The 27,502-nt window shown below is 35.5% G+C and overlaps 1 protein-coding gene across 5 annotated transcripts in view; it reads left to right on the top strand.

Annotated features, from left to right (window-relative positions):
* The window catches only part of egg (SET domain bifurcated histone lysine methyltransferase eggless), a 72,819-nt gene that overhangs the window by 29,049 nt on the left and 16,268 nt on the right, over nucleotides 1-27,502 (top strand). For all 5 annotated transcript variants that reach the window (XM_083121212.1, XM_083121209.1, XM_083121210.1 and 2 more), the window contains 8 exons: nucleotides 1,106-1,175; nucleotides 5,409-5,566; nucleotides 6,900-7,042; nucleotides 7,278-7,482; nucleotides 8,217-8,384; nucleotides 12,177-12,319; nucleotides 15,864-16,041; nucleotides 17,224-17,368. In XM_083121212.1, the coding sequence (XP_082977338.1) occupies nucleotides 1,106-1,175; nucleotides 5,409-5,566; nucleotides 6,900-7,042; nucleotides 7,278-7,482; nucleotides 8,217-8,384; nucleotides 12,177-12,319; nucleotides 15,864-16,041; nucleotides 17,224-17,368 (1,210 nt within the window). The remainder of the gene's footprint in view (nucleotides 1-1,105; nucleotides 1,176-5,408; nucleotides 5,567-6,899; nucleotides 7,043-7,277; nucleotides 7,483-8,216; nucleotides 8,385-12,176; nucleotides 12,320-15,863; nucleotides 16,042-17,223; nucleotides 17,369-27,502) is intronic.

The following is a 27,502-nucleotide window of genomic DNA, read 5'->3' as shown; positions in this document are numbered from 1 at the left end:
ATTAACCTCATGAAATAGTCTCAATAATAAAGAGGAACAAGTAGCAAAATAATATCAATAATAAAGATGAACAAGTAGCAAAAGAAAAATCAAGATTGTAACTTGTGATGAAACATTGCATGAAACTTTTTTTTTTAAAAAAAACTCTCTTTGAATGTGTGTTCCATAATGTGTTAAGCAAAATATTGTTCTATACTGAAATTTCAAATTTTGTTAAAATTACTACTGCTAAATACAGGGTGATTTATATAGAACATATTTCATTATCATTGTATGAACAAGAATAAAGCTAGCAACAAGTTATTATATTTGAAAAGTGGCACAGATGTGGAAGTTTAATAACCTTTACATTACATGCTGAAAATGTCTCCCCCCCCCCCCCCCTCCTAAGGCACAACTAAACATGTTGTTCTATGTTTCTGGCCAATCGTTGGAGTATGCTGTCAATACCGGTGATTTTGTTTGTAATGTTCTCCTTCAATTCACCCAATGTCCGAGGCTGTACACTTTTCCTTAAGATAAAAGTCTGGGGCTGTCAAATCATGTTATGTCGGTAGCAATAAGTTTCAGGAAATTATCTGATCCTCAAAGAAACTAAATCATCACCAAGGACTCATTTGATACGTGGCACCAACCTGTTGAAAATACCCTTGTCACAGGTCTATGTCATTCACAGGCAATATAGCTACAGCAGCTACTAAATCCTGCACAGCTGCGAACTCTTCTTGAGAATGTATGAATCTCCCAGATGTCTCGTGTTATCTGAAACTAATATGGAACATTACAATGTATTCCTTTTGTATTAAACTGAGAAAGATACTTGTTAGTTTTATATGAATCACTGTACTCCATAGCTGCTTCCATCTTCTCGCTCCTGATCTTCCCGCATAGATTTTCTTTACTGCTCTGCATTCAGGTATTCATTTTCTTTATATGCCAGTCACCTCAGTCCCATGGTTCTTATAACAGAGACTATATTTGTTTTTAGAGTGCTCTGATTTAATCATTGCTTCATATTTGCCAAATTTGTGAAAAAGAGCATATTTAAACTAATTTTTATTATTTTTATATAAAATATATTCTGATATTTTTTATTCCTTTTCAGAGAAACATGCCTTATGTAGAATATACAAGAGGGCAAGATGTGGAAGAAATCCTCACAGAAGATGGAGATGGTACGTTGATGCATTTTGTTATTGTAGTTTCTATTGCTATTTTATGTTTTGAAAAATAACTGGTAAGTGGCAAAAAAAAAAAAGTAATATTTCATGCCACTTGTCAACAACACATTAAAAACTAGATAAAATACCTGTTTTTGTCTTGCTTATGTTGCTGAAGCGGCCATCTGACCTGGAAAATAAGAGTTCTTGTTTAAGCATAATTTCTAATTTGTAAAATGCAGAAATGAGTAGAGGCACTTTTATCTGATTATTTATCAATGTAAAATTTCATCGTAAGTTTTGGTGAGCTGCATTACTCAAACAAGAAACACTGGTTACTTACTAAAGGAAATTGTAATGTTTGAACTGATGTAGAGCCCAACTTTCATACCTAACCGTCATTCTCTCTTTTACAAAGTAACCATAACTCTAGTGGAGCCCCCATACTGCAGAGGTAAGATCATACAACCAGTCAGTGAAAATGCTTGAAATTTGAACATTATGTTATAGTTTCTTTTTAATTTATGTGTGTTTTAGCCTTTTCTTTCACTGCTTGGAGATAGGATAACAGTGTGAATTTCTTGGAAGCATCTGATGTGTGAAAATTGTATAAGCATTTGATTTTTTTTAAGGATGGAAAAGGCTTGGAAATTGTACTTATTATTGTGATGTTGCATGCATATATTTTGCCATTAGCATATAAGTAAAGATTAGTGTGTGGTTGATAACTAGTGTACACTGGTACTGAGTCAATACCACTTTCAACTAAAGTTGATACTTGGACAATTCAAGATAATGAAATTGCTCTTTATAGTTTATGTTACAACATAAATATTACTTTATCTCTGATAAACTTACTTTTCATTGTCCCGCGTAAATTTCTTTCGCGATCGATTTCGCCACCCGTCTGGTGTCTTCGTCAGGCGTGTAACCGCCAAACAGATATCTTTAGATACAATATAAATATTACTGCTTGTATTACCTTGGAGTAGATTAAAGCAAGGAAGATACAGTGTAAAATAAAATTAAAACATTAAAACAAGTGTTCCCGTAACTTATATGTGCATTTTTCTGTTGACCCTAAGATAGGGTCGAAGCCCAGTTTTAGTTTTGATTTTCTTCGTGCTGTGTCTTCTCTTACCTTCTCAAGGGAAAGTCAAGTGATTATCCTGGAATGTGGCCTTAGGAGGATGTTTTGTTTTATAAAATAAATATTGCTGTTCAGCTTCAACATATTCTTCCATTTTTACTTTAAAAATCTTCATTTATTCAGTTATGGTGGTATTAAAATAAAACTTATGGATGGGACTGATTAAATTAGAACTATGCCAATGTTGGTTCATTTAAGCATCATTTTGTTGTTATATTTGCCATTACGGTATTTCTGTAAATAGTTATTGGAGGGTAGAATGGTAGACAATCAAGAGAAACAATAGATGTGTAAGACCACTTTAACTACCAACATTTGTTATGTTTGGGGTTCATTTATATGTTGAATTGTTCAGTTATTGGCATCATTATATAAAATATGCCACATGCTAAAAAAGATCACAGAAAAAAATCGCAACTTGTACATTATTTAATATCCTCAATTGGGTGCCAGAAATATTTGAGTAAATTTAATGAAGGTACATGTGATGTGATTTTCCTCAAATTTTTGTACAGCTTGACATCAATATCAACCATAATCGATAAGTGGTATTGACTTATTCATTCATAGAATTAATGTAACCAGCATGATATGAAGGTAGTGAACTGTAGTTGTTATCTGGTTTCACTATACAAGGGCATGAGAAATAGGCATCTCAGGTAAATTTCATTCAGGCATCCTCAAGACTCCTTGGGATGCTTCAAGTCTTTATTTTGTATTAGCATGAATGGCATTTTGAAAGGTAAATTGCATTTTTTTAATTATGGCACAGTTTTTACAAGAAGATTGTTTGGTGGATAGTGCAGTAGTTCTTATGTTTGTACACAGTGGTATTAATGAGAACAGTAGTGAAATACGAAAGCAAAAACATCTAACATTTTGTCTCTTTTACATTCCCTGTTTCCAGTTCCAATATTTGAGAATGTAGAAGCAGATAAAATGTCATCAGTTGATTAGATGCATTTGTATTTATCTAATGTATTTTGTCATCACTTGTAAATTTCCCTATTGTTTAGTATTTGTGACACTAATATTGCATGCAGAGAAACACTTTACAAATACTTTACAATTAGAGGCACATATTTTTGGTAAATATAAAAGCAAAATTTTGATACAAAAACAGTCGATTTTCGGTTCAAGAGCGGTAAAGAAAAGAAAATTTCTCTGCGGATCAAAAGAGATACATAAAATTAAGTTTTGTTTTTAAAATTGTGAACATAATCCAAAATTTGATTTAAAAACTGCACTTATTACAAAATAAACATAACTCTTCTAATAGCACATTTATGTAGTTACCAGAGTATTAAGTTTATTCCTGTATAAAGAGGTTCATTCTTGCTTCTCAAATATTTACAGCAGAATTAATCAATTTTTTCGTGAATTGCACAATTCACAGGATAATTCAAACTTCAGAAAGTGTCGCGTCTGTAAATAAACTCTAAATTTCGTGTTTGAGAGTCTATTTCACATTTTGCAGTTCATTTCACATCATTTCGTGACAAAACAGGAGCCTTTCAGAAACCTTAAAAATTAACATTAGAATGTGTTATTTCACATTTCGTGTTTTTGTCAAAAACAAAATATGCATGCCCCTATTTATAATGCTTTATATTTGTAACATTCTAATTGAGATAAAATGGGAAGGAGATTGTGTTTGATCTCCATGTTGCCAGTTCTGTTCATATATATCATTGCAATGCTATGTTGAATTATAGTTTGTAATAAGACAGACATAAAAGTACGGTAAGTTTCTTATATCGGACAAATGGATTTCTTCAAATTTACAGGAGAAATAACTTACCGAATGCAGTTTCTTTATAGTTGTGGAAGTTCAGGGAAGTGTTTTCTCGCATCGTTCATTGAATGTTGCCGGTAAATCATCTATTTTTCGATATAAATGTGTGACAGATGCACGAAAGCTGTTTCATCCATTTCCTTCCAGCCAGATGTTGCCTGTGTGTGAGACGTAATAACAGTCAAGTGTTTCCAAACACGTGTTTTTGTAACTGAAGAAGGTACGTTTCTGCAAATGGTTTGTGGGGCTGTGTGTCAATATTTCGTGGAGCTATGCGAGAACGGTGTGTGGGGCTACGCATTTTTTTTTCTAAACGACCCAACCTAACCTAACCTTACCGGAAATTGTTCGTGGGGCTATGTATGAATGGTTTGTGGGGCTACGTAGGTATTTTTGGGTGCAGTGGGGTGGAAACACTGCATGCCGAGTACGGTAGTTAAACTGTGACCGCTATTTTGCGTGCTACCAAAGGCAAAATGAAACTAAGAAAACTTACTCGATATGTCGCAAATAGAGCTTATTTCCGTGAAACAAGCGAAATGCCACCTTAAGTAATGTTTCTCAATGCAGAATACGTAAGTACGAATATTCATATTAAATGAACAAACAAATTTCAGCCGTTTGCCTGATATAAGAAATTTACCAGAAGTGCTTAGAGGTGGTTCTGTTTTTGATGTTTCAGCCTGTTTCCTTGCCCATCCAAGAAGTTTAAAATATTAAGAAGCTCTCAACATTGGTCATGAGGTAAAATAGCTTACATCAATACAATAGGAAGATAGAAGGATAACAGCAAATGTTTATCATTTTTTAAGATTTTTACTGTTTGACAAATAATGGGATTTTAATGTTTTAAACGTCATGGAAAATCCCGGAAATATCATATCTGAAAAGGAACCACTTGTACGTACTTGTTAAATATTTTCCACATTTTGAAACCGTGAGAAAGTGTCAAAAAATTTAAAGGGCTCTGGTGTAAAACATGGTAAGTGATATTTTGGTCATTTTTTGAGTTACAAAGTAGAATGTGCCATCCTTCAATTTTCAAGTGAAATTGCCACATCATACAATTTGCATTGGACTCAGTGAAGCCTTCTGAAATTGGTAAACTCAGAAATGACCAATTACCATGTTTTACACCCGAGCCCTTCATTTAATGTCCTTAGAGGAAGAAATTAGAATTTTCTTGTAATAATGCATTTTTCCATTGACCCAGAATAACACTCGTGTTTTTAGAAATAATGTGGATGGAAAGCAAATCATCAATTTCATGATGTTGCTGGCATTCATTCTGTTTTGTCTTTAGTTTCAACCAAATTTGAAGATCAGCCGTATGCGAAGAAGAGCACCGCAGGAGCCATGGTCAGGGCGGTGGCTAAGAAAAGCACAACAAAGAGGCCTGAGTCTGTGGACAGGGATTTGTATGTCGACTCAACTTCCGAAAAAAGAGAAGGACGGGTTGAAGTAAGTTTTCATTCAACTTCATATTCTGTTTAGTTACATTAATGTATTTTAGTATGCACTGGTATTATGTATCTTTGTCTTGTAGAAGTAATTCATTGTCATCTTACATATGCAAAAAGTAAGAATGTGCCGATATGAAATTGTGGTCAATACCAATAAAGTATTGAAATAGAAATTACGGATGCTGATAATTGATATTCTACTGATCTGATATAAAATTGCAAATGGCCCTAGAGGAGTCTGAATGGGTCAGTAATCTCCTTAATGAATGTATGTAACCACGTGACTACGACAATGAATTGATTGATTTGGTGTTTTTAAGTCCACTTTATGCAAAGCAATGGCTAATCGGGACTGGACCTACAGTTTAAAGTGGGATCCAAACCACTATGTGCCTTCCCCGGGTATCTAACCCGGGACCCCTTGATCAAAAGGCGACGACGCTACCACAGTGCCATCGGGGAGACCCCTACAACAATGGCGTTCGCTTTTACAGGATTTAGCACATTTAAAATTTCAGTACTAGTGCATATGAATTATATGTTTACATCCATAAAATAATAAGAAAATGTTGAAATTTTTTACTAAATTACTGGCTAATTACAGAGATAAGTAATTAAGTAATTTACTCTAAAATATTCATGTTTCATTTTTCTGCGTAGTGTTTGTTCATGATCAAAAGATATTGGATTTGATATTTGTTAGTTAGCATAACTGTTCTACTGTTTTTGGCTAGTAGTGACTAAGAGGATGACTGATGATACGATGAAATTGATGAAGGGGCACTCACAAGAAACACCCGTGCTCAGGCTTGGATTCAAACTAGAGACCCCTGTCACTGTAGCATGCTAGTTATAGATATACAGCATTGGTTGTTGTTGAGTTGATGTTTTAAGTTTGCTTTATGCACAGTAAGTCTAATCGCGACTGGACCTACAGTTTAAAGTGCGATCCGAACCACTTGTGCCTCTACCGGGTATCAAACCCAGGACCCCTTGATTACAAGGCGACGACACTACCACTACGCCATCGGGGAGGCCCATACAGCATTGTTAATTTTATCAATATATTGATATGCCTGTGACAGTTGATACTCCTAGAGTACCAACAAAATAAATAGGCGTACATATTAGAATTTGTACTTTTAATGACAAAAAAATTTATTCCAATATCTTGAGTCATACCTATGTGTCTTTTTGAACAGAATTAGGAAAGACTATCCTTTACCCAAATGAAAGGAAAAACAACACACAGTAGTTTTTAATATTTTGCTTGTATCTGTGAACTTGCTACATTTGATATGAACTTTCTGCATGTATCTCTTCTCTTGCAGTTTGTCCACTTGCCTCGTACATATAACATCAAATTCAAGCCCCATCAATGTGGTCCAAGCTGCTTGAAAGATTACCCGTATGACCCTTCATCTCTGAAAGGAGTTAATCCACTACAAATTCCACTCTACAGAGGATGGGAAAGGTAACTTCAACACTTATAGATAAGTATGTATCTCTGTACAGCATGGATCCTGAGTAAATAAACTTATTTAAAATGTGACTAACATGTTTGGTCAACATGATTTATAATAATATAACAAATCACTTGCATTGTTTTACTTTAGTTCAAGCACATTATTATTTTCACATGCAATATCTTTAAATGCTAGCTTTACAAACTTACAATAACCTCAACTTTCAGTACTTTTAATTTTCAGGCTGTGTTACAAGCATAGGCATGCAGGAGGGAAGCGTGTCATCCTGTACAAAGCTCCCTGTGGACGCAGTCTGCGGAACATGGAGGAGTTGCATCGCTACCTGCGACTCACAGGCGCTAACATGGGCGTGGATTTGTTTGATTTTGACTTCTGGGTTCACTGTTGTGCGGAATTTGCAATTGACCATGCATTTTGCAATATTAAGGTGAGTTATGTACCTGGTAGCTATGCATTTTTTCATGGTTGGGACAGATTAATATGTAGTAGGACTTTTCCTGATATGAAATTTTTACCACTTAAAAATGGTTAAAAGTTTTGCAAAAATTGTAAATCATTTGTTCACTTTCTTATTTAAGTAAGGTGCCGGTGTTTCTTTGCATTAAAAAATAGTAGCTGGGTGTTAAAACTAATAACACACTCAAGCAAATGTTCCACTTAACTTTGTGGGAACATTTCCAAAGATCGACACTGCCTGCCCACCCTTTAAATCAATATACTGATATTCCATTATTGCCCATAAATATTGCTATCATTTAGTCAGTGCCATAAAGTAATCATTGTTGATAAGGACTGATTTATCAGTAAAACTAATAATTTTATGAATAAATGCAACTTCCTTTGGCTGTTCTCTCAGTTTTAGTATTTTTTTCTTGTGCAATTTAAAATAAAAAAATCATAGAGAATTTCGTAAATAAGGTAATTCAAATTATTCATTTTTGTTGAATGTATTTTGTATTCTTTTAATCAAGGGGTTCCAGTACGATACCAATGAAGGCAAATTTCACAGTAGTTCAGACCCAGTAGGTCCAGTCCCAATTAGCCCATCTAAGAATAGAGTGGACATAAACAAACCTGGAATTTATTTTGTTTTTCACAATATGTCTCTCTCTGATCCAAACACAAAAACTGATTGTGTTGTTCCATTATCTGCTGTTACAGGATCTATCATATGGCAAAGAGTTTGTTCCTGTTCCTTGCGTGAACCCAATAGACCATAGCTACCCTGAATATGTTGAGTATAGTACAAAGCGACTTCCTACGTCCGGAGTGAGCCTCAACCTAGATCCCGACTTCCTTGTTGGCTGTGATTGCACAGATGACTGTCAGGTATGTCACCTCTTGCATATAACTAGAATTCAGTATCTTTGTGGGTTTTTTCACAAGTATGTTAATACATTAATGTTTTTTTTTTATTCTTGTACACTATATGTGTTTTCTTTTTTGTTCATGGAACCATCTTGCACTGTTCCTCCTCTCTTTATTACCATTTGTTTGGGATGGGATGTTATGAAAAATTGTACTATATATTGGATGAATGCATGAGTTTATAGCATTTTTTCACCATGGCAAAAGTATTTTTATTTGATACTAATTTGAGATGAACAAAAGACATAAATTAATCAGTAATATATTTTCCTTCATTGTTACGACTGTCTACCAATGCTGGGACAAGTTTTCAATTCAGTGCCTGAAGAAATCAGCTGATTTGGGGTTAAAAGCATCTTTCTTGAAGATTGATGGATTGAGAGCTGAAAAAGTAGCAATCCGAGGGCACAAGATCAGGGGGAGTAAGGAGAATGTGGAATACCCATCCAACCAAGCTCCTGGATAGCTGCTTTTCTCAGATTAGCTGAGTGTGGGTGTGCATTATCATGTTGGAGCATTTGATACTGTCTTCCTGGCCTACTCGCTGATTTGATTGTTTTCATTTAAAGCATGCTGTATCCTGAACCTTACCCATGAAATGCAAATGTCACACGTTGGGTGAATGGTCATAGTTCATCACAATTGCTAATTCTCAAGTCAACTGATGTGGATCCTCGTGGATTAAAGTGTTTGAACTGTCTTCATTGAAGACCGATGGTCTTCCTCAACGTGGAGAAAAATGCCCTATTTGTAATGACAAAACCATTTTCTTGCCCTGCTTTCCCCGTTGGCATTCTCCCCGTATAAGGGACAAATGTTTCGAGCCGCCTCCACTGCTTTTGCCCCTATGTTAAACTCGAACAGAAAAATATGTCGGAAATGTTCCCCCCCCCCCCCCCACTGGACATTTATTGTTCTTTAGCCCATAAATAACACCATCTTTCTTCAAATCTGTAAAATTCAATGCGTATTCACAAGCACAACAATGCCACTCCAATTGATGAACAATAAACGATAAACAAACTCCTAACACCGCAGTGTTGCCATATCAAATACAAATGCTACAAACTTACGCATCAACCCAATAAAGTAACGCACATTCTGTTTGCAAGCTGAATGCAATAAATTGTATGCAGATTGTTCTGATTGTTTTTGCCTTGGAAGAAGGAACTAAATGTTTAGAACCATATTTATGAAGGGGAAGAGTTTCCATGTTTCTTCATGTCCTAACTGACTTATGTTACAACAAAGCCAATACTAATTTGAACCAATACCGATACTTGTTAAGATTCCCACTGGTACTAATACTAGTATTTTAACAATTTAAAGTTGTTCTGAATATTATAAATATGTACGGTATATGTTGCATTTGGAACTGTACCGTATCAGTCTACCAAGAGTTTTATTTTTAAATATTCATAAGTTCACACATGAGACAATCCAAATATAAAAACAGCTGTTATTTAATCCCAAAAATCCAGTTTTTGCACACGATGCTGGTTGGCAAAATTAATGACGGTTAGAAAGTTTGCACTATTTTTTTAGGATAATTGGACCCTCAATTTGCCATGTGGCATTTTGCAGACTTTGCAAGATGCCAATACCTCAGAAAAGTATCATCAATCCAGTTCAAATCAGTAGTTTTCTCAAGGTCTTCCTGATGGTATTGTGTAATGCTGTTGTAATCAAGGGTTCAACTCCCCAGTGAAGGCATATTGCAGGGTGGTTCAGAGTCCCCTGTAGATCCAGTCCTGATTAAATGTGGGCATAAAGTGGGCTTGAAAAACAAACTTGGACAAACTTTTTGATTGTTTGTGTTTCTACTACCAACACCACTGATATTACCCAATACATCAGTACCAGCTTTGCCCTGATTAATTATGTAAGTAGTATGCAATTACACTGGGGAACACAGTTTTTGGCACATGAAACGTATATTGTGTATCTAATGTAAAATGTTACGCTGAATTCAAATATGCATTCAGAATTTTTCTATCACCCACAGTTTTTGTACAGTGACATTTTTTAAGTATTCCTTTTTCGGAATTTTAGGTATTTTTTCTGTAATAAGTAATGTATGTAAAACAATATTTTAAATGATTTCGAACAGAAGGTGGGCACAAACAATTTAACCTTTATGATCGCAAAATGACGCACGCCAATTTTCTTTCGGGGGAGGGCTGAATCACTTTGAAAAGGGCGGGGGTCGTATTTGATGTGACTTCAATGGATTTGCAGCTCGGCTATACTAAATTTTTCTGCTTCTTGTGCGAAATGGGACAGTGGGGACAATACTAATCATTGCAACAAGAAAGAATGGCCAAATCGTGAATCACATACACCTGGACAGTCAAAATGTTGTACGTACATTCCTCACAAGTCCACTCTGATATGATTCTTCTTCCTCCACTTCATATCAAGTTAGGGAGGGCTTTTCAAAAACTTCATTAAGGCGATGGACAAAATGGTGCTGTCGTTCATTATTTGATGGAAAAATTTCCTCTTGTTAGGACGATAAAATCAACGAAGGAATTATTGTTTGCTCCCAAATTAGAGCTTTGATAACGAATGAAAAATTTGAAGGTGTGCTTAGCGAAATTGAACGATCAGCGTGGAGTTAATTTGAGAGTGTTGTGTATAAATGTTTTAGGGAACCGTAAAGTTCCAAACTACCGTTAGATTTTGGATGAACAGTTACAGCCATACAAAGATATGGGGTGTAATGTATCCCTCAAAATACATTTCTTGGACACTCACCTGGATTTCTTCCCTGACAATCTCGGTGCCGTCAAGTGACGGAACACGGGGAGCATTTCCACCAAGACATGTCTCTCATGGAAAAGAGATACCAGGGACAATAGAGGGCAAGAATGCTTACTGAATACTGTTGGATGCTGAAGAGGGATGTTCCAGGTGCAAAATGCAGAAGGAAATCAACAACTCTCACATTTTAGTTAAGTTGAATAGTGTCATGTATGTATGTAAAGATACACAAACATATTTCATACTTAACCTGGGTGTCACAAAGAAACTGTGGGTGATGGGGAAAAACTACTTACACATTTGAATTCAGCGCAAAAACTACTATTAGGATCAGCTATTTTTCCTCGTGTGCCAGAAAAAAAGTTCAATTTTGTTCCCCAGTGTTATTAAGAGGCACATATTTTTGGTAAATAAAAAAGCAAAATTTTGGTGGAAAAACAGAGTCAATTTCGTGTTCAAAAGCGGTAAATAAAATAAAATTTTGCTGTTATAGCGGTATATAAAATGACATTTTGGTTTTAAAAATGTGAACATAATCTCAAATTTGATTTAAAAACCACTTACTACACAAAATAAACATATTCCTTCTAATAGCACATTTATGTCGTTATCAGAATATTAAGTTTATTCCTGTATATAGGGGTCCATTTTTGCTTCTCAAATATTTACAGCAGAATTAATCAATTTTCTGTGAATTGCATAACTCACAGGATAATTCTGACTTCAGAAAGTGTTGCATCGGTAGATAAACTCTAAATTTAGTGTATCCGAGTCTATTTCGCATTTTGCAGTTCATTTCGCATAATTTCGTGACAAAACAGGGTGCACCTTTCAGAAACATGAAAAATTAACATTACAATGTGTTATTTCACATTTCGTGTTTTCATCAAAAACTAAATATGCATGCCTCTAACAATTATGTAAGGAAAATATATTCTTTAGTTAGAGTGAATTGAAGATGCCTTGTTTAAGTAATATTTGATATTACAGGACAAGGAGAAATGCTCGTGCTGGCAGTTGACAGTACAAGGGACAGCTTTTGGCCCAGGCGGAATGCTTGATCCCACTGTTGGGTACATGTACAAACGTCTGCCGGAACCTGTAATGACTGGGATCTATGAATGCAATACTAGGTAATTATGAAACTAACTCTCTTTATATGTAAGAAACCACCAATCTCTGAAAGTACATAGCCTTACCTGGACAAAGAGTGGAATGCATAAAATAAGAAGCCTCAGTAGGCCAACGGTGGTTTGAAGATGTCGATAGCAGATCTGGATCTGGATTAAATGGAAGGAAAGGAACTGTTCCAGAAGATTTTTAAAAGTTAAGGTTCTTTATATGTTATGTTGCAAAATATTTATGGTCTACTGGGGCTTTGTACTCTTGTGCTTATTAAAGTTATGGAAAGAAGTAATTAGATACAGGGTGGCTACTCACCGGGAATTCCTTGAAACCAGGAATTATTGGCTCTGGGAATTATACGTGAATTCTACTTGAATTTTCCTCCGTAGATGTGAAAAAATTGCAACTTTTATTAATCCAAATCCAATTGAATTTATACATATTTATTAATGTTCTGAGGCAAGTTTTTCACAGTTAATTTTTTTTTTAAGCAAGAGAAAGAAAGAAAAGAAAGCTGTGTATAAAATAAAACAGAATTCTCTCAATCCGTTTGCTTTGTTAGTGTCCTTTGCAGAACAATATACCGTATTTACTCATGTATAATGCACACTTCTTTTCCCAAATTTTTGCACCCAAAAACTTTGGTGCGTATTATGTACGGAATATTTTTTTCATGTTTACGGAACCCTATCATTTTATATATCGTTGTAAAGCTTGAAATTCTGTAGTTTCTGAATATGGCAACAATATTCCATTCATGTTGACAACACTAATGTGAATGCAGTTGAAATAAACTCATCACAAAATGAAGGAACGTTTTGATTTTTGTAATACTTTGGATGAAAGAAAAGATAAGGAGAAAGAATATAATAATTGAAATGTATTACTGGCCAAATAATATGACATATATGGAGTGTGTAAATGCCTTATTGAAAGAAATCTTGTTCTGCTAACTGCTAGTTTGAAGGTACTGAATAAACCTCTTATAAATGTTATGTCAGTCATGGAAGAAGTATGTATTTGAAGTTTTTTTTAGAAAAAGTAAAAGGAAAACAAGCAAAACCACACATAAAAGTTTAACCTTTTGACGCCCAAGCCCTTTTTCAATAGTAAGCCTCGGTTGCCCAAGCCGATTTTGAGCAAAATGCAGAGTTTCAATTAAATGAGTGTAGTTCGGAAGCTAATTGCCCTAGAGGATGAGTGATATACCGTTGTACGCGGAATGAACCAGAGATTCAGACTATATGATATTTTTGCAAATTCGGCGTATATGTGGCGGGGGAGGGGGCTAACTCTCAAAACGACCTTGACACAGCATCTCGATCGAGACGCTTGGGCAATTGAGGGTTACTTTTGGGTATCTCGATCGAGACGCTTGGGCACCTAAAGGTTAAAGGCCATTTTCCACGATTTTTCACTTTGTAATATAATGCCATTTCTTAACCTGGATTATACTGCGCATTATACACAAGATAACATTTTTTGTCACTTTTCCCCATCAAAAACCAGGGTGCGCATTATACACGTGTAAATACGGTATCTGGCAGATGGAAGATTATTGCAAGAAATCTTGGAGTTGATAGATAAATTTGAGTTTGAAATTCTTATACAATTAACAATTTTTTGTACATTAATATATCGTGTAACATTTGTGACTTGTGTTTGAGATGTATTTCGAGTCTGAGTATGTGAAATGACAAATGTAAACTCCACACCTTAAGTGGAATCACACAGACCCTTTATATTGTTTATATATTTGTGTGTGTGTATGTGTATGTGGGTGGTGAGAGGAGGTAATACATAAGGTTGAAATAGAGAAAACATCTGCTTATACCCTTGATTTTTTTTAAAGTTCCCTTTGAGAACCTGGAATTATACTTGAATTTTATCAAGGTTCTAGATTAGCCACCCTGGGATATTACTTTTTAGGAAGGTAGTCAGGGATTGTGTGACTCTCTCATTCTTTTAATGCATTAAGCAAGTGATGGTAACCAGCTGTTTAAAATAATGTGTTCCATCCGATTTGTGTGTACTTCAAAGTTAAACTACACAAGTTCAGAAAGTTTAATATAATTTGAATGTGCACCAGTTTCATTCTGTCTGTAACTTCGCTTACAGTGTGATTGAAACAAAACTTCTGCAGTGCGTTGAAAGCCAACTTTTTTCCTTCTTTCCCAAATCACATGTTTCATTGTGACTCAAAATGCGTGAAGAGTTCTCTCTCTGCACTGTCTAGATATTCTTCCTTTGTAACTTTGCTTGGTAGTATGGTAGAACCCAGATTTTACATTTCCCTGCAAGTAATTTTTTTTTACATGTTGGTTTCCTGAAAATGTAAAATCGATGTTCCACATCATCTACCTGTAGAATATCGCCTGGTCACACATGTCAAGTGTATACGTCTTGAGTAATCATGCCTCCTGTTACAACTACACAGTAGGTCTAACATGAAGTACGTTGTATCTCACATAGGATGTAAGTGGACATAGAGATGACTTTATTCATGGATGACTACATAAAAATTATACCGGGTGTCCCAGAAGTCTTTCCCTGATTACAAACTTTATTCATATCCGCTGTATGCAATGTAGAGATGTGAAAGTGGTGCCAAAATGTTGGAAAACTAACAAACTTTATTTGTTGCAGGTTTCAGTAATGTGGCTGTAGTGTAGCAGTGTTGGTGCCAAGGAATCCGGAATTAATGCTCTTGACATCGGGTGGCATCTTTCCATACAATGTTTCTTGGACTTGACAGGATTTGGGAATGAAGATAAATTCCATTTTTTAAATACCAACTTATTGGTGGCAGATATTCTAGACTAAAGATTTCTGTACATTTGAAAGTTCCTCTGCACTGTTATTGGTGAACGGGTCTCGTGATACCAGAGGACATGCTGAGCTTTTTCCTGATTTGTGAACATTTCCGGTTTTCTGGGCACTGACACTGCTACACTATAGCCACGTTACTCAAACCTGCAACAAAAAAAAAAACTTGGTAGTTTTCCAACATTTTGGCACCACTTTCACATCTCTACCTTGCATATAGCGGATATGAATAAAGTTTGTAATCTGGGAAAAACTTCTGGGACACCCTGTATTATTACATTGTGCATAATAGATTATAATTTTAAATGTTATTTATCTGCCTGGCCAACAGTAGGTTGATTGATTTAGTTTATTTTACTTCACTTTTCTGCCACTTTGGCTAATCGTGAAGATTAGAATGAGTGGTGATAAGATAAAATGGATGAGGAAGCAGTCACAAACACACACAGACAACACAATACAGCTGAACAGCATTATACTGGCTGTGAGTCCAGGCCCCCAGAGCCGTGCTAGTCTGTCAAATGAAGTCCAGGGTGTACTACGTAGAAGGAAGGTTGACATTTGGGTGTCTTCGGAAAGGGTACCGCTTACACCCTTCAACACAGTTTCTACTAGTTATATATCTGTTCGCACTACACTGAAATATTCCACTTTTATATTTTTCTCATTTTTTTCCACGTTATAAGTGTCACCATTATTAATATTACTATTATTATATATTTCCAGGTGTAAATGTGCAAGTACGTGTTTGAATCGAGTGGCCCAGCATCCGCTTCAGTTGAAGCTGCAGGTGTTTAAGACTGTAAATAAAGGATGGGGGATACGCTGCCTCAATGACATACCCCAAGGATCTTTCATCTGTATATATGCAGGGCAGCTGCTGACTGAACAAGGTGCCAATGAAGTAAGTGTGTCTTAAATGTGTGTGAGTGGCATCAAAAGGTGTAAAATGTATTTGCATGACCATTTTAGAAAAAAAAAAATCATTCTTAGTACATACGTTTGTACATGTTTCTAGATATCAAACCAATGTTCAAAAAAAATTTCCTGTCCTTAGTTTACCTGGGGTGGCCATTTTTGCTCCATTGTGCATGGCTTCCCCCCCCCCCCCCCTGATGTAGCATTTTGCAGAAACCTTGATATCTCAAAAACCATTAGAGCTAGAGAACTGAAACAAACTTCATTTTATAGCTAATAAAGTATACTTTCTGTGATATTCAAATAAGTTTTGCTCAAAATTGCATCCTAAGTATGAAAATTATGGTGGAAATTTGGGTAACAATAGTTAAAAGAATTGATTTGAAGCCAGATTTTTTTTTAATGAAATTGTTTAGTCTAAGGCTTGGATTTTTTTATGTGCAGACCTACCTGCAGGGTGTCTCCCAGTAAAAATCTCAACTTTTAGACTCAATTCATTTGGTCAGTATGAGGTACCGTATGTGACTAATTTGTGACGTTGCAGAGTACATACATACCTGGAATAATAAGGTCTTTTTCTTTTTTAAAGTTGGGTCTAAAAAGCCTCAGAAAATATAGTAACATAGGAGTTTAATACTTGGACACCAGAAATTGAAATTACAAGGTATGACAATTGAAGATTGCGAAATTTCATTGCTCATAAGTTGTTCAAAATTAAGGGTTTAATTAATTTGGTACCCACATCCAGTTGGTGTTGTCAGATCCAGTTTCTTACTCAGTCTCTTTGTCAAATCAGACAGAGTATCTTGTTATTTCACTAAGTTCCTACTCACACTCAATAGCGGTTTCTGGCATACCATGCTATTGCTCTACCACTGAGCTGGCCTGGCTTCACCTGATTTTTCGCTGTAGCTGTTTTACCTGTGTGAAATCGTCTCTGCCAGTGCTACCGCAATGGGATCTGTTGCTTTTGAAACACTGTAGATATCAACGTTGCCTGGCTCCTCCCAGCAATATGGCACACACAAGAGATGTACTATTTGTACTATGTAAAATTTCAGCGAAAAATGCAGGCTCTAAATAGTACATCTCCTGTATCTTAATGAATCGCCAACACTCTTGTTGTAATGTAATATGTGTCTGACCTGCATATTGTCTGCTGAATTAGGATGGGAAGAATTACGGTGACGAATATCTGGCCGAACTGGACTACATTGAAGTGGTGGAGAGGCTGAAGGAAGGCTATGAAAGTGACGTAATTGAAGACGACACGCTACTGGATGGAACCAGAGATGATGCATACGAAGAACGAGGTAAATAAGTTCCTTACGTCGTTAGCAAGGTATTTAATTGCATTGCCTGTAGATGTTTGTTCCTTCCTCAATGTAGGAAACCCACTTCAATTTGTTTGGTAAACTTCGAAATCCTTTTTCCATGCCTGACGTGTTTGTTTGCAATCTACATTGAGGTAGATTTACTTCTTATTCATTCCAAGTATGTTATGTAGTAGTGGTAGTGAATTAGCATGTATTTTTATGCTGAATATTTGTAGTGTTGTTTCGTATGAGAGTAGTAGCTAAAGATTGCTTTCTTTTTTCTGTACAACAGTAGGTTGACTGAATTGTGTATAGATTTAGAAATGGCTCTTGCAACTGTCGTGAACCATGTGTGGAGACTACTTCTTTTGTAGGAAAGCTAGTTATCCAGTTGCATGTTTAAGCCAGTAACATGCCTGGGAATGGAACAAGGGCGTTATTTTTCTGTTTCCTCACATATCTGACATTTTCTAAAATGTGCACCAGCGCCGCCAAGTGGAAGAAAGCATCAAGAGAATATAACTTGCATAGAAGACATTGAAGGCAATGAACCTTTGAAATTAATACATTGAAATCAAGTTAAAGAAGCAACACCAGTACAATGTATTCATTGCAATTTGAAATCTTGTTTTTTGCATAACGTCATGAAAAAAGTACTTTAGTTTCACAGTCTGCGTTTTTATTCTACTACTACGTGAGTGTGAAACACCATTAATCAAGTTTCCAACATGGATGTTAAGTTATTGAATATCGTGCTGTATAAATTTCTCAATACATAGCACTGAATTTGCCTGGTATGTCTGTGATTCAATTATTACCATTTGTAACAACTTCATTGGAACATTTGAGGATAAGCTTTGTTGATGCTAGAAAGGAAAATTCATAATTTCATGATATTGCAGAAAACATGTGGAGGAGAGGTGTATTTTCCCATGTTGATGATTCACTAATCACTAGGGATAGGACCGATTAATCGGTACTCTATCGGTATCGGCCGATATATGCATATCGGTGTATCAGTTTCTTGGTAAAATTAGCGATTATTTTACCGATCCGATATATCAATAAATATATGATAATTTAGTGCAAAATTCTGCCATTTTGTTGTAATTTTTATGGATAATCTCCATGCTCTACTTTCTAAAAAAAGTAAATGCAACTCCTTTTGCACTGCAGTCACCTTGAAGCACACATATATTAAGGAGGCCAATGAACCTTTCAGGTTCTTCAAGGACCATTTCTAATTTTATATATCGGTAGAATATCGGTATCGGTAAATTTTATATCTGTACTTTATCGGTATCAGCCAAAATTTCATATCGGCCCAACCCTACTAATCACCTATCAGTTTCAAGGTAGCGTCTTCTGTACCATTGAATTCAATGAAATAGATAGGAGAATGTGTATATCTTGTTTTTTTTTCCTTGGCATGTGATTGCCTTATGCTATCAGTAAGTGAATGATGCAAGATGGAAGATATGCAGAGTATTCACCTATAAAGAAGACTACAAATGAAGATAATGGCTTGTAGCATTCAAGATTACACATGCATGTCAACTGGAATGAGGTTGTGCTACAATATTGTAATACGATTGTATAAGATGCTTGTAAATAGTACAGGAACTGAAAGTTTGGCTTCAGTGTAATGCTTCCTTATTCATTTGAGCATAATCCTGTAGTATATGTATGTGTAGTATGTACAGCTATTGTGTCTAGAAAGTGTGCAGAGGAAAGAAAAGTTTGCAATTTTAGTGACCTGCTTTTCCTTTGCATCTACTCCGGTAAGTACAGACTTTTTCTCTTAGCCACCTAGTTTCATCCTTTATTGCTTGTTTATGACAATGTTGCCAGATCATCGTTAAGAAGTCACTGAGAGGATGCATAGGAAGATTGGATATGCAACCCAATGAACCTGCATAGTCATTCATCCATGGTGAGTTTACTTTTGAATGAAGTGTATGAATTGTGTACTGCATAGTTTTATTAATTAACGAGATGCATTAATTAGTAATGAAGCACGTTATGTAAGATAATTCAGAATTTATTTCCAATACAGGTTTTTACCACATGTTAATAATAATTGGCTGTTGTTAATGTATACTTGTGTACTAGCAGGTATTCTTGAAATGGGGATACTTCGTACATTGTAGGGGATACTATATACACTTGTCTCGAGGAAAATCACACGTGTGATTTAAGTGTAAACTTAAGTGGTTTTGCCAGCACATAAGAAAGTGATGTTAAAGAAAATTTTTGCATAGTAAATATTAACTTTTTTGTCTAAATTTCTTGAATTTGTTTTATAATGAATAGAGTAATGTTTCTTGCTAATTTATGTCTTGTCTTTATAACAATACCAGTGCTATGACCCAATAATTAGCCATTTCAATAATGTAAAATACCAGCTTTTCCTACAGCCTTCCTTTGAAATAATCGTGGATTCTTTTACATGATACGCATAATGTAATTTAAAATCTGCTTTTAAAATGTAATTTAAAATCTGCTTTTAAATATTACTTTGAAATTTGTGCAGTTGCTTATTGCTTTTTTTTTTCATCTTTATTTTCCCCAAGCTAAGTGTTCATAGTATTCCTTCAGGTTTCTTTAATCTGAATGATACGAGAGCTATCCAGAAAGTAACTCACGTTTTGGAATAAAAAGAAGACAAGTGAAGTAGACATTTTTTATTATATACATTTTGAAGCGACACTCTTACACTACTTTTCGACATAGTCGCCGTACAAGTTTAGGCACTTATCATGGCGATGAACAAGCTTACAAAGTTCATTGTCATAAAAAGTTGGCACCTGCGACTTCAACCATTTCTGCACACCAGCCTGAAGGTCTGCTTCGTCATCAAAACGCTGTGTTGCTAGCCAGGTCTTCATGTGGGGAAACAAGTGGTAGTCACTTGGTGCGAGATCCAGGCTATATGGTGGATGGTCGAAAACCTCCCAATGAAAAAAGGCCTGTAAAAGTTCCTGCATCCAGTTGGCCGAGTGCGGGTGGGCGTTGTCATGAAACAGCAGGATTTTTGCACTCAGTTTTCCTCGGCATTTATTTTGAATTGCTCCTCGCAACTACTGTAATGTTTCACAATATTTGTCAGTGGTAATTGTTGCACCACGTTCCAAAAAGTCGACTAGCAGTACACCTTCCCTATCCCAAAACACAGTAGTCATAAGTTTTCTTGTAGACATGGTTTGCAATCATTTTCTTGGTTTTTTTGGTGAACTGGTGTGTCTCCACTCCATGGACTTATTTTGTTTCACAATTAACATGCTTAACCCAAGTCTTGTCCCCAGTAACAATACGATCAACAAAGGAATTGCCATCTTTGTTATAGGCCTCAAGGAATTTCAAGGTGGCTACCATCTGTTGAGTTTTGTGTAGCCTAACTTTTGGGTCACAACTTCATGCAATAAGCTCCATGAAATTTGCTGAAACTCAAACGAGAGCTCTGTTAACGTAAAATGGCGATTTTCATGAATCTTGTCATTGATTTTTGCAACCAGTTCATCTGTCACAATGCTCGGTCACCCACTTCGGTCTTCATCGTAAACGTTTGTGTGGCCATCTTTAAACACGAGGCACCAACGCGTCACTCCACTTTCACTCATGACATCTTTATCGTAAACTTCACACAGTTGTCGATGAATGTCAATCGGTTTAGTGTCTTTCACCAACAAAAATCGTATGACCGACCTCACTTCACAACTGGCGGGATTTTTCTGACCAACCTCACTTCACAACTGGCAGGATTTTCAATCTGAGCACTCATGTTAACAATGTATTATGGAGAGCAGAAGCAACATGAACTTCACACGTCCACTGCTGGATGCGCACTGAAAGGGCGGAAGTCCCTGCACAAAATGGTGGCGCTCGCCCTGCCCCTAGCGGCACCCCACCGAAACGTGAGTGACTTTCTGGATAGCCCTCGTATATTAATTTATTAAGTTATTTTTATAAGTAGTGTTAATTCAATTCATATATTTGCATGTATGAATTAATGGGCTAAATTAAAGTTGCAATATATTTGCTTCAGAGTAAATTCACACTTCACACTTCTTTATAAAAATTGCGTGTGTTATTAATTTCCACAAGAGAGAATTGCTTAAATTGGATCAAGATTTGTGTCGATGATGCCCTACATTAAAAATTTATTTCGTTCATGTGTAATGCTTTTTTGTTATTGACTGATTTCTATTCATCCACGATGGTTGCTCCTACATCAAAATGTCAATTTCTACCTCGTGCAATAAAAAATAATTGACTAAAATGTTATATTTAAATTAGGGCTTAGCCCATATATCGATATTGGCTGATGCCAGTGGCATTGGTATCAGAAAGTATGTTCAATCGCCAATTTTAGTGGATAATGTCTTGGATCTGCAGAGATGGATAATTTTGTGTCGGCTGATTACTTCTTATGTCATTTTTAAATACTTAAAATCAAAACTATTGGTTTGATATATAAATTGCAATGAAATTTGAAACATTCTGGACAATAACAATTGTCATTATGTTCAAGCATTGCTATTAGTGGGATCTGCTGCACCATGATTTAAGTTCTTTTAGTTTAGTGTATTTATACCTGGAATGGATGTGCACAGATGAGGAAGAAAAAAGTTGATATGGTAGCTCAGAGGTGACATGAAATGTCACAGGAAGACCCAGGTTCATTCTGGGGTGAACCATAATATTCATGTATAATTTTAAAATTTGTGTTTTTATTCCTTTCTTAAATAATTCTTTATTTGCCATCCTGCATTTTGCTGGAGACTTCATCAAAAATCTCATAAATCACAGTAAAATTCAGATAAGAAACTAAATTTTGTGTAATTCACTCTGATTAGTTCACTATTAATTTTTTCATGCATTTACTAATATGAGTGAATTACCAAACGTAACCGCCAAACAGATATCTTTAGATACAATGTAAATTTTGGTTTCAAGAATTTATTTTGCACTGAATTTTATACCATTATGTGACAAAATATAGCAGCCAATTGCACTGCCTGCCTGTACCAAAAATAAACATTCATGTGATATGTCTTTACATTAAGTGCTAAATAAAAAAAGGTTTATGCAGTACAAGAAGAAATAGTTTTTATTAGTTCTAGGTGAATGAATAATACATGCTATAGTGCATCATATAATATTGGTTTCCTGTATTGATAAAGAAATTCAAAGTGTACCATAATACATGTATCCTTCCATAAAGGTTGGTACAAAGGGTAAATAAATTAAAAATAAAATGTGTGTCATTGTCAACATCTGCAATTATACTTTAGAAAGTCTGGTTCTCTTTTATCTTGATCTGATCTTTGTAGTTGTTATCCTTTGCTGGGTTGTTTGTCTTCTAACTAGTAATGGAGAGAATATAACCTAAAAAGTGAATATCTTGGTTTCTGTAGTTAACTTCACATTTCATGAGGCACGTGGTACAATCACGTAGTTTTGCATGTTGGCTGTGAATGTCCCTGTGTGTTACGTGCTCTATATGTATAATAACTATTATTGAAATAGTAAGATAAGTCGCTTTCAATACTTTAATATTTATTGCAGCTCAAAACTATTATAATCGTGCTTATTTGATTATATTTAAGTTTTAATTATTATTTTTCCTTACTGTAGGATTCTTAATACATATCTTATTGGAAATATGAAAGAATTGTTGATATATTATCTTTTCTAACTCCCCTTGTGTTAATCATCTTACATCTGAAACTGTTTCATCGCCATATCACAAATAAAGGAATTCTGATTCCTTCACCAAGCAACAGTTCAGTGTCTCATCTTCAGTGTGAGTTTAAAATCAGAAGAGTCTAATAACTGGCTAGCCTTTACAACTCTTATTTTGCACTATATGCTGACCAAAACTCTACACTATACATATAACGTTTCCACTCTTATTCTTTTGAATGCATTTGAATTTGTTTCTTAGTCTAGAGAAGACCCTGATATAGTGTGGAAACATCACTTGTATAGTGTAGTGTTTCTTCCCTGAATAAAAACTGTCTTGGTCAGCAACTTAGCATTTTTTTTTTAAAATAGAAACCAGGCTTGATTGCATTACTTTCTCTGCTCTTTGTATTATATTTCCCCCATTGATTTCCTTCCCATTTTCCTTTGGTCTACAACAGCAATTTGTGCAGTATTTATCAGATCTCTACTGTTTATATTATTGATACATTTCTTCTTGATTCTCTTATGCACATTACCAGTTAACTTGAAATGGATTTTTAATATACTGCACTACTGACCAGTGCCTTCCTGAGGCCCTTTCTTCATATATCAGTTTTAGAGTTGTGTATTTTTGCAAGACAACCATCACATACTGCATGTGCATATTTGTGTGAGCATCCTGCAACATTTTAGTAGAAACTAGGGATGGGACCGATTAATCGGTACTCTACTGGTATCGGCCGATATAGGCATATCAGTGTATCAGTTTACCGATTATTTTACCAATGCGATAAATCGATAAAAATCTGATAATTTAGTGCAAAATTCTGCCATTTTGTTGCGATTTTTATGAATAATCTCCATGTCCTACTTTCTAAAAAGTAAATGTCCAACTTCTTTTTCACTGCAGTCACCTTGAAACACACATTTATTAAGGAGGTGAATGAACCTTTCAGCTTCTTCAATGACCATTTCTAATTTTATATCGGATATCGGTAAATTTTATATCGGTACTTTATCGATATCGGCCAGAATTTCATAACGGCCCATCCCAAAAACCATTATCAATTCTAAATGGATGCATGATGAAAGGTCCTGAGCAAGATATTGCTCAGTGGTGTGGGAACATAACCAGTGAAAAACAGGAATCCATAGAAGAGATAAATTAGAAATTAATTTGTGGACATTCAGTACTTACCATTTCAATTTGCAAGTATATTTAAACATATACTATGTGTAATAGTCTAAAAATATGGATAAACTAGTACTCACTTATCCGCGAAACTGTTTTTTTCTTCTTTGTTCTATTAATTTCAGTGGCCACTGCCACCATCCTCGTTGGAATCTTCTGTACAGTTGCTTGGCGTGCGTCTTTTGCTTGTACTTCTCCGGCTGCCGCTAGGTGCGCTGTTGTTAACTGTACGTCTGCATCCACGTCATCTGCTATTTCCCGGGAGTGTGGGCATTGTGTTTGACAACAGCGCACCTAGCGGGAGCCGGAGAACTACGAACAAAAGATGCACGCCAAGCAACAGTACAGCAAGTTCCAACGAGGATGGTGGGAGTGGCCACTGAAATTAATAGAACAAAAAAGAAAAAACAGTTTCGCGGATAGTGTGAGTACTGGTTTCTCCATATTTACATACTACCGCATCTCTTTTCCCCAATTATGAATGTAATAGTCTAGGTTTTCATGTACAGTATGTGATACACCATCAAACTGTAAGTTATTTCTAATAAGGTAAAAATGAAGTAATGCCACTTTACATGGAATCAAAACGTGTATCTTATTTGCAGTGATCTAAAGACAGTGAGTATGATGTATACGATGATAAGTTGTACTTTTATAAGGCAGTTAAACCTTTGGTGGTTTTAGTGTGAAGTAATAACATATTGTATTTGCTGTATACAGTATTTACAAGTGTCACATTGATTTATTTTATAATGGATAACATTTCATAAACTTTTCATTTACATAATCAGACCCAATTGAGTAAAATGAGTATATTATATAGTTTGTTGAATCATTTCAATAATCAGTGTGTGTGTGTGTGTGTGTGTGTGGTTAAGTTCTCGCCCTTCCTCCTGTTGTATTTACACCCAGAAAATTGCACTGCTACACAAATTATACTGCAGATATGACATATGTTGATAACCAGCGCAGGTTGAAATATTCACACTATCTATTTATATTTGTTAAAATTTGGGTAAATTTCTCGTATCGGAAAACGGCTGAAATTTGCTAGTTCATATAATTTGAATATTCGTACTTACGTATTCTGCATTGAGAAACATTGCTGAAGGTGGCATTCCGCTTATTTCACGGAAATAAGCTCTGATTGTGACATATCGAGTAAGTTTTCTTCGTTTCTTTTGCCTTCGGTAACATGCAAAATGGCGGTCACAGTTTCACTACCGTACTCGGCATGAAGTGTTTCCACACCACTGCACCCAAAAATACCTACGTAGCCCCACAAACCATTGACACATAGCCCCACGAACCATTTCCGGTAAGGTTATGTTAGGTAGGGTCACGTATAGGTTACAATAGTTAAAAATTGGTTCCGAAAAAAGTATGCGTAGCCCCACATGCCATTCTCACATAGCCCCACGAACCATTGACACATGGCCCCACAAATCTTTGACACACAGCCCCACAAACCATTTGCGGAAACGTACCTTCTTCAGTTACAAAAACACGTGTTTGGAAACACTGACCGGGATTACGTCATCACACACAGGCTACATCCACCTGGAAGGAAATGGATGCAAGAGCTTTCGTGCATCGGTCACACATTTATATCGAAAAATGGATGATTTACCAGCAAAATTCAATGAACGATGCGAGAAAACACTTCCACAAGTATATAAGGTAATTAATTTCTCCTGTAAATTTGAAGAAATCCATTTGTCCGATTCGAGAAATTTACCAAAATTTGTATTTCAAGATGTTCCTAACATTCACAGTTTTTCACGAGAGTTGAAAGCAGATGATGAGGAAAAATGCACAAAATGGTTATGTCATCATTGGCTGTGCAAATTATAGAAACATTCAACAGTTTTGGTTCTTCAGTGTGCACAAATACAAAATTAATTATATTATTCCATTACTGTATGTAGCTTTCTTTTGAAGGTAAATATAATTCAAAAAGGTACTATATACCTAAGGCTTATCCATTTGCTTACATCTATAATTCACAATAGAGTGCTTGAGGGAGAGGATTTTGCGCAAGCGCCAAATAGTTTGCACGGATGATGCTAGATAGCTTATAGAATTGAGAGCTTTTTCGCTTGAGTTAGTAACACTCGAACAGAAAAAACGACCAGTATATATATATAAGTCCGGTAGTTCACATATAAGCGTAATTTGTCTGTGGTAGTGGGCACCCAAATATGAATCGTGAAGTGAAAAACGCAGCAAAATTGAAACTTAATTCATCATCATCTCCATGTTAAAATGTAGTTTAGTCTGTCTTGCCAATAGGCAGCGATATATGAAAATGAAATACATGTATGTGGGCTGAAACTACCAAGGTGGATGTGTAGAATTATTACCACATGAAAATGATATTCTATTGTTAGAGGCATATATTTTTGGTAAATAAAAAAGCAAAATTTCGGTATAAAAGCAGAGTCAATTTTGGGTTCAAAAGCGGGAAATAAAATTAAATTTCACTGTTAGAGCAGTGAAAAAGCGGTATATAAAATGACATTTTGGTTTTAAAAATGTTAATATAATCCCAAATTTGATTTAAAAACTGCACTCTTACACAAATTAAACATATCCCTTCTAATAGCACATTAAATCATTACCAGAATATTAAGTTTATTCCTGTATAAAGGTGTCCATTTTTTTGCTTCTCAAATATTTACAGCAGAATTAATCAATTTTCCGTGAATTGCATAACTCACAGGATACTTCAGAAAGTGTCGTGTCGGTATATAAACGGTAAATTTCGTGTTTAAGAGTCTATTTCGCATTTTGCAGTTCATTTTGCATCATGTAACAAAACAGGGTAGGAAAATGCACCTCACACCTTTCAGAAACATGAAATATTAACATTACAATGTGTTATTTCACATTTTGTGTTTTTGTCAAAAACGAAATATGCATGCCTCTATTTATTGTATATGCTCAAGCGTAGCATGCTTCAGGGTGGGAGACTCGAACGAATACAAGCAGTACTCTACCGTAATTCACAATGATCACATCAGCAAGAAACAAATATTGGGGAATGTAGGGATGGATTGATGTGAAATTTCTGATATTTGCCGATACTAACAAAATACTTAGCTGCCTTGTCTATACATATTGCGTGGTCAGCTTATGCTCTTGCCAACAGAGATTCTTCCACGTTTGAACCCAGCTTTGGTATGGATGTTCCTTTGTTGGTGCCCCTTCATCGCGTTCATCTTCATTAATCTTCTTACTCGCCATTCATC

Source organism: Lepisma saccharinum, chromosome 4 (genome assembly GCF_977018435.1).
Source record: "Lepisma saccharinum chromosome 4, izLepSacc3.1, whole genome shotgun sequence".
Lineage (NCBI taxonomy): Eukaryota > Metazoa > Arthropoda > Insecta > Zygentoma > Lepismatidae > Lepisma > Lepisma saccharinum.
This window is presented reverse-complemented; position numbering and strand designations above follow the sequence as displayed.